Raw genomic sequence first — 8,297 nt, 5'->3', positions numbered from 1 at the left:
GGAAAACACTGGGGGGAGAGGAGGCACGAAAGACCCAAAATAACCACGGCCCCAAGCCAGGAACATACAGTGGAATTAAGGATGCTATGCAAGCCCAAGAAAAGTTGGCATTTTAGAATTAATACAGCACCGCACACCACTAACTACAGGGCACACAAGCACCCCGCTAGCTCTAGCGCAGCCGTTACCCAGACTTCTCCTCCGCGTCCTAGCAGAGTCCCGCCCGCCAATCCATTCTCTCGGTCCTCGTCCGCTCCGTTATCGCAACTGCCTCGATTGGTCGAGCCTGAGTCAGCATGGCGGCGCCCGTGTAACCCTGTCCGTACGCGAAAGAGACAGCGGTCGAGGCTCGAGTCCTGGGGTTGGGAGTCAGAGTCACAATGCTGAGGACCGTGTGGAGGGCGCTGAGTTCGATTCGAACTCAGGCCCCAGTCCTTGGGCTGCTGGGCAGAGAAAGCGCCAGGCTTCCGTCCAGCCAGTGGGGCCTGCAGCCTCGAAGTGAGGAGCTGGGAAATGGGACGGCGAGGGTAGGGAAATGGGATTCGGCAAGAATAGAGCATACTAGGGGACCAGGTAGGAGACTAGCAGGATAAGGGGAAAGGAATCCCGGCACCGGGGCTCACCCCTGTAATCCTAGCACTCTGGGGAGGCTGAGGTGGGAAGATCGCTTGAGGCCTGGAGTTCGAGAGTAGCCTGAGCAACCTCGTCTGTACAAAAAATACAAAAACAGCCTGTAGTTCCAGGAGGATCCCTTGAACCCACCAGGAGATTGAGGTCGCAGTGAGCTGTGATGACGCCCCTGCACCTTAGCTAGGGCGACAAAGCGAGACTCTGCCCCCGTATCAAAAAGGGGAGGAAAGGATGGAGAAAGGGTGGTTGGGAAAGAAGTGAGAGGAGATGTGAAACACAATGTGGGCCGGCGGCTAGGCACAGAAGTACATAGATCCCTGAAGAAGGGTAATATAAGGGGCAAAAAAAAGAAGTTGAGAGTGGGCTATTTAAGGACATGGGCCTCAGCCCTGCCCTCTCTTTTTCTGCTTAGGTCTCCTCCTCCAGGCCGCCCGCGGACACGCCATCCAGAAACCAGGTAGGAGTTCCTAAGGTGGGACTTGAGGCGGAAGAGAGAAGGCTGGTGGCTAAAAGTGGGCAAAGGAGTCGGACAGAGGTCCTGAGCAGAAAACCCCCCCCACGTGCACCTCACACAAAGCCCTGAAACCTGCTTGGGGGAAGGAGTATAGAGGGAAGGGAGCAGGAGCTTTCCCAGTGATTGAAAATAAGCTAACCAGAGGGAATTTGTGGCTGGCACTACCCAGGCCTTGTTGGAGTACAGCACTTTGTGTCTGCCATTCTGAGTTGGAGGATTGGAGTTTCCCGTTCTAAGTCAGTTTGCATAGCGGTTAAAATCCCTTTTATTAGGTAAGTGATATGGAGCAAATTACTTCCCCTCTTGGAGCCTTATTTCTAAAATGAGTGTAAAAATGTCCTTTTGAGAGGATTGTTAGGATTCAGTAATAACACATGAAAAGCATCCTTAGCACTGTGCTCAGCTGGATATAGTATATATTATTATTAATATTTATTGCTGGCCAGGCGCAGTGGCTCATGCCTGTAATCCTAGCACTCAAGGAGGCTGAGGCAAGTGGATTGCTTGAGGTCAGGAGTTTGAGACCATCCTGAGCAAGAGCAAGACTCCCGTCTCTAAAAATAGCCAGGCATTGTGGCAGGCATCTGTAGTCCTAGCTTCTTGGGAGGCTGAGGCAAGAGAATCACTTGAGCCCAAGAGTTTGAGGTTGCTGTGAGGTAAGAGGCCAGAGCAATCTACTGAGGGTGACCAGGTCATACTCTTGTCACAAAAAATATATATATTTATTGCTATTAATATTATTTGCATGGCAGCAGAGCAGGGTCTAACTGGAGAGAATAAGTTTCTCATGCCTCTCCCTTACCTCCAAGGAACAGTGGGAAGGCACACACCAAAGACTGAGGTTTTCCTGTGGTTTCTGCTTTGTAGTTACAGTTCAGGCATCCTAAAGCTAACTGCCCCTTCTCAACCCCCTTACTTCATTCATGCAGACAGCCAGAAATGTTTGTTGAGTGCCTGTTCTAGGCTAGGCCATGGACCACAATGTGGTAGGACAAATCCTAGTGTGAGATCTGATAACTGTGGAGTTAGACAGGTATATAAAAGGTACAGCCACAGTACAAGGTCTTGAGAAAAGCCATCTAGTCCCAGAGTGAATATCAAGGCAGATATCCACAGGGTTTGCACAGGAGAAACTGAGCCCAGAGATACCGTGCCTTGCTTGAGACCCTAAATGTCTCTTAGAGAGTTGGAGAGGGGTGAAAAGAGCCAGATCTGGCAGGATAGGCACTGACAATTGACTCTGGGTATTTTTTATCCCTATACTTAATAGTCCAGCCCAGCCAAGAGGATGACCCTGCCCCTTCCACACTGCTCAAAGACTACCAGAACGTCCCTGGAATTGAGAAGTAAGCAAGAAGAAACCTACCTGAGGAGTCGGGGAGCCCTGGGAGGATGGCAGGGAGCGGGGAAAGATGGTGGCTTTGAGGTTTGGTCGGTTTTATCTGACACTTGGTTATAGAATGAGGCAGAGAGCTGTAGAGGCCCAGGCATGGTGAGGGTGAATGGGCAGCAAGGGCAGATGGCATTTGTGGAGTAACTATCAACTCCTTGTTTTTTTTTTTTTTGTACTCTGGGTGAAGACCCTATACAGTGAGTACTGGATACCACGTCACTGACACACTTCATCTCTCAATCTTCTATCTCTCATCTTTTGATCTTCAAAAGAAAGCCTTATGAGAGAAGAAATAGTGTCCCCATTTATAGATTATCAAGCTGCTCAGTGTCATACAGGAGCAGTCTAGCCCAGCTAGGGGCAAAGCCAGGGTTTGAATCCAGTGCTGACTGACAACAAAGCCAGGGTCCTTCTGCTCAGTTCCTACCCTGTGTGGTAGAAGCTGGGCAGTCCCTCCCATTGTGCAGTTTGACTTGAAATGTCTCAAGGCAGACTGAACCATGTTCTAGCTAAAATGGAAATTCTCCCTTTGCCCTTTCTGTGATGAGACCGGAACACTTGAGCTCACAGCCCCAATTTTCTATAGTTTTCAGTCCAGCAAGCCAGATCCATACTGATATTTAAACCCCAGGAAATGACTCTCCATCTCCAGAGAGACTTATTTGCTAGAGATGGAATTTTCAATCATCTTTGCTTTCTAAACCAAAATGAAAACAGTATTGCTTCCCCTTCCCTCCCCCAAACCTATTTTTCAATGTTGTGATTTTTCCACAGCGTTGATGATGTCGTGAAAAGACTGTTATCTTTGGAAATGGCCAACAAGGTGAGCGGCTTGTGTCAGATTTGGGCCATGGCCTTCCTCAGTCCTCTCCTCTGGGATTTCCACCTATCCTGGTTAGCTTCTCTATCCTAAGCTTCTAGGATAGAAGTGTGTTCCTAAGTTACAACACTTAGCCCACTTTCACTCTGGGTCCCCTTATCAGTACCCCTAGACTGAGCATCTTAAGGGCAGACACACTTGTGTTCCCCCATTATACCCCTAGCACCTGACAAACAGTATGTGCTCAATAAACATCTGATACGGGCGGCGCCTGTGGCTCAGCGGGTAGGGCGCCGGTCCCATATGCCGGAGGTGGCGGGTTCAAACCCAGCCCCGGCCAAATTAAAAAATAAAAAAAAAAAATAAACATCTGATACATGAAAGAATGAGCAAGCTTTGGGGACATTACTCCAACAAGCCATTTCTCCTAAGTGGCCTTAGGCTTGAATAGCTAGCTACACATGACTAGCTGTGTGATTGGCTGAGGCCATGGTGAGTAAAGTCAGTCTCTGAGCCTTATGAGCCTTCTTGCTGTAACTGCATTCATGGCCTCAATGGTAGGAGGGCTAGCTATTAGTGGGTGGCAGGCTGCACCGATTTTTTCTTTTTCTGTCTTCAACAGAAGGAGAAGCTAAAAATCAAGCAAGAACAGTTGATGAAAAAGGTCGGGGCAAACCCTGAAGACACCAGATCTCTGGAGGCTCGAAGTTGGTTGGCAATCCTTGGGCAGTGATGGTGGAAGGGAATCTGCTAGCTGGGACCCGATCTGGGGCTCCTCTCTACAAGCATACTCAGATGTTTCTTGGGAAAGGAGAGACATGAAGGTTGTCATCAGGCAGTGATGCTGAGCTCTGATACTGGTCTGTTGCCCAGGTCCTGCCTTCTGCCTCTGTGAGCTTGAGCAAGTCCCCAGTCCTGTCTTGGAGACTCTGCTTCCAAGTCTAGAAATGGGGGGTTGGGAACAGGCAGGGCAGAGGTAATGTTATCTACCTCATGGCAGGATCGTGAGGAACTGGAGGATGTAAACACACCTTAGAAACTAAAGCTCATGCTCTGTGATAACCTTCATATGTTAGACACTGTGGAGCATTCCCAAAGGGAATATATAATGTTCCTACTTTGGTTTTGAGCTGGAACTGGCAGCAGCCCTCATAGATGTGAGTGAAAAGCCCACCACTTCACCCTTACTTTGGATACAGTTTATCTTCATTGACTGCTGAGAGCAAGTGAGGATGACCAGTGGACCTGCACGGGGTCTGCACATTTTTTCCCCTTGGCCACCTCCTCCTTCTCCACCACTGTCATGCCTTCATTCTTTTCTTCCCCTCTGTCTGGGATTAAAGTCTTTAGTGAGTTCATCTTGGACACTAAACCCCCATAGAGAAGGTCTGAAGGCATTCAAATGGGTCCTCCATAGCCCCATTTGAGAAAATAAGTTTCAGCTTCCCTTGGCCCACTGAAACCCTGCCCTGGGGACTGTCCTCATCCACAGAAGGGCTGCCTATCTCGCCACACCTGTTTCTGCATTATCATTACTGAAATTTCCTGGGTTGGCAAGAACAGATGGCCTGTTTGCCAAGACACCAGCACCAGAGGAGTCCTCTTTAAGCACAAGTATCTAAAAAGGAGTAAATAACTGGCTAAAAGCCAGTTGCTTCTAGCATAGTGTCTGCTCTAGAGAATCCCTCAGGAAGCAAAACTCATCTCACTGTGTTGTTACACTGTGCAGCTAAGGTGGCGTAAGGGGCCATGTGGTCAGGGGCATGCTCTGCAGTGCTCCTGAACTCAGTGTGTATTAGGAAGGGCCTCTTGTCATGACAGCCTCTTTGAGGCCTGCTTCTGTTTCTGCCCCTTTGTTTGTAATACAGGTGGGAATCAAATGAGAGGATGCCTGAAGGAAGGATGTTCCAGGGCCTTGGGAGACAAGTGGGAGCTGATAATTCTGAAAACTCATTAGTAAAAGCACAGATAAGGGTGGCAACTAGAAGGGGAGAGGCAGGGAATAGACCCCTTCACAATTTAGGAATCTTATTGCATTGCCTAGGACCACTAGTACAGTATTGAATTGCTAACCACAATAGCGTGCATTCTAGTCTTAATTCCTGAATTTAATGGGAATGCTCTAAAGTTTTGCCATTTAAAAGGCTATTTGCTATGATTTTTGAATGATATCCTATATAAGATTAAGGAATTTCCCTTCATTGGCTTTGCTTTCTGAAGGAAAGATAATACAAAGTCTTTTGAGATCTCAAATTCAGAGTGCATTGGGGTTTATAGAGAGCTATACAGAGCAATAGTGGTTGTTACTCCTTGAGTTCTTAAAACATAACCCAGGCCTGGGCCCTTCCTTCCTCTGTGCCCAACTCTCATCTTCTGCGGTTTGTGGTTTCAGTTGTTGCCTTGACCGTCAAGATACGCAATTATGAAGAACATATGCAGAAACATCGAAAGGTAAACCCTGGACATCATTCAGAATTAACAACAGCACCCCAGAGGAGAGAAGTCTGGGCGGTGAAGGGATCTGGGTCGGGAGAAGCAGCTTGAGAAGTCAGGTGGCTACACCATCAAATTGCCCACCCCTCAGCTACAGTGGGAAAAACACTTCTCTCCTGCCTCCAGAGAAGTGGGAGCTTTACAAGGCTATGCTGAGTATCACCAGTAGTTAAGAACACAAACTTTAGAGCATGGTTACTGTCTGGCACAAACTGGGTGCTCAGTAAATATTTATTGAATGCATGAATGGAATCAGAATGTCCTGAATTCAAATGCCAGCTCTGCCACTTCCACCTAACTAGCTGTGTGACTTTACAGGTCTGACCTTCAGTTTTCTTACCTATAAGATAAGAATCGTAGGAATACTTGCTGATAGGATTACAGGATTAGGTGACATAATCACAGTAGCCAACATGATGTATATAAAGTCTGTAGGTCCTATGCTAAATACTGTCTTTCTCATTTTACAGAGGAATAATCTAGTCATAGAGTGATTAAGTTACTCCTTAAGGCACACCAGTGGGAAGTGATGTGCTAAGATTAGAAATGAGAGAATCTTGCTCCATTGCCCATATTCTCGACCATCATGCCATGTCTCTGCACAGTGTCTAGGATAGAGCTGCTATAATTAGGCAATTGCAGTTTTTTTTAACAAACACATGGTTCTGGGCTAGGCACAGTGGCTCATGCCGGTAATTCCAACATTTTAGGAGGCCAAGGCAGGAGGATTGCTTGAGCCCAAGAGTTCAAGATCAGCCTGGGCAACATAGTGGACACCTTTTCTACAAAAAAAAAATAAAAAATGAACACATAGTTGTGAATACAGACTATCTGGTCCAGTGCCATCCCTGGCACCTCAGTGCTCCTTGGAGCTATCACAGTTTTGTTCAGGTGGAGTGTAGAACTCCAGCCTCACTGCAGAGGTCCCTCACAGGGCAGTGCCCAGCTGTAAGGGGGAAGTCTCCAGGAAGAGCACAAGGCCTTTCCTCCTCTCTACCCCAGCTGATAGTTTGCTAAGGTGTGGAAAGACTGGGGAAGGGGAGTAAAGGGGAAAAAACATGAGATCTGGAGTTAGAGCAGTAGACCTATATTCAAGGCCCAACCTCACCACCCACACTTCTAAAGACATTTTTGTTTCTGATAACATCTTTGAACCTTTATTTTCCCATCCGTAAAATGGGAATAACACCACCTCCCTCAGAATTGTACTAATATTTGTGTAAGATAATTGCGAAATGTCGATGAAATAATGAAATGACCCTCCTTAGTTACCATGAACGATAGTAACATTTTTATAATAGCAAAAGTAATACAGAGTCTCTTACAGGACAAAACTCACAAACGCTATTTGCTGATGGGCATCGACCAGAGAAAAAAGATGCTCAAAAACCTCCGTAAAACCAACTATGATGTCTTTGAGAAGACATGCAGGGAGCTGGGAATTGAGTACACTTTTCCCCCTCTGTATTACCGAAGAGCCCATCGCCGATTCGTGACCAAGAAGGCTCTGTGCATTCGGGTAGGAATCAGAATAACTGCTTTGGTTGGCCCTACAATGGGATGGGATGGAATGGCCCTAGGGCCTGGGAGGCCACAGCCCACCAACTCCATGGAAAAAGGCTGGGGTTAGGCTCAGCACCTGTAGTTCAGTGGTTAGGACGCCAGCCACATGGACCAGGGCTGGTGGGTTCAAACCTGGCCAGGGCTTGCTAAACAGTAATGACGATAACAACAAAAAAATAGCCAGGCATTGTGATGGGCACCTGTAGTCCAGATACTGGAAGGCTGAGGCAAGAGAATTGCTTAAGCCCAAGAGTTTGAGGTTGCTGTGAGCTATGATGTCACGGCACTCTACTGAGGACAACATAGTAAGACTCTGTCTCAAAAAAAGAAAGAAAAAAGGCTGGGGTTACCATCAGAGAAGATAGTTCCTATCCCACCTGCTTTGCATGTTTTACAAGGTCTTTTCCTACCCCTTCTCATGCCCAGGTTTTCCAGGAGGCTCAAAAGCTGAAGAAACAAAAAAAGGCTTTAAAAGCTGCAAAAGCAGCAGCTCGAAAACAAGATCAGAGGAACCTAGAGAGCCCTCCCCAAGCCTTCCCAGAGGCACTCAAAGAAAACCAATAAATTCTGAGCCAGGTGCAGCGACTCAACATATGTAATCCTAGCACCTTGGGAGACTAAGGCAGGAGGGTTACTTGAAGCCAGGAGTCTGAGACCAGCCTGGCCAAATAGCAAGACTCCATCTCTACAAAAAAATTTTTTATTAGTTGAGTTTGGTGGCACATACCTATAATCCCAGCTATTTTGGAGGCTGAACCAGGAGGATTGCTTGAACCCAGGAGTTCAAGGCTACAGTAAGCAATGCTCATGCCACTGCACTCTAAGTGACAGAGCAAGACTCTATCTCAAAAATAAAAGAAAACAAATAAATTCTGTTAAAATTA

The 8,297-nt window shown here is 47.2% G+C and overlaps 1 protein-coding gene across 2 annotated transcripts; it reads left to right on the top strand.

The window, feature by feature from the left end:
* The first annotated feature begins 285 nt into the window (after positions 1–285).
* Positions 286–8,297, top strand: MRPS15 (mitochondrial ribosomal protein S15). 2 transcript variants are annotated; one of them, XM_053576811.1, is made up of 8 exons: positions 286–498; positions 1,043–1,087; positions 2,415–2,490; positions 3,312–3,360; positions 3,980–4,064; positions 5,750–5,808; positions 7,178–7,369; positions 7,840–8,297. In XM_053576811.1, the coding sequence occupies exons 1-8, from the start codon at positions 381–383 to the stop codon at positions 7,975–7,977; spliced, it is 762 nt and encodes a 253-aa protein (XP_053432786.1). In that variant the 5' UTR covers positions 286–380; the 3' UTR covers positions 7,978–8,297. The 2 variants fall into 2 exon arrangements, with proteins under 2 accessions (XP_053432786.1, XP_053432785.1); XM_053576810.1 differs by having other exon boundaries at positions 286–573.

Source organism: Nycticebus coucang, chromosome 22 (assembly GCF_027406575.1).
Source record: "Nycticebus coucang isolate mNycCou1 chromosome 22, mNycCou1.pri, whole genome shotgun sequence".
Lineage (NCBI taxonomy): Eukaryota > Metazoa > Chordata > Mammalia > Primates > Lorisidae > Nycticebus > Nycticebus coucang.
Note: the sequence above shows the minus strand (reverse complement) of the source record. Positions and strands in the feature narration are given on the sequence as shown.

Bases quoted from the DNA above. Each gene is read 5' to 3' on its own strand.
- MRPS15 (XM_053576810.1), top strand. From the start codon at position 381: ATGCTGAGGACCGTGTGGAGGGCGCTGAGTTCGATTCGAACTCAGGCC. The intron at 3,361-3,979 runs GTGAGCGGCTTG...TGTCTTCAACAG, and splicing joins CTTTGGAAATGGCCAACAAG to AAGGAGAAGCTAAAAATCAA. The intron at 7,370-7,839 runs GTAGGAATCAGA...TCTCATGCCCAG, and splicing joins AGAAGGCTCTGTGCATTCGG to GTTTTCCAGGAGGCTCAAAA.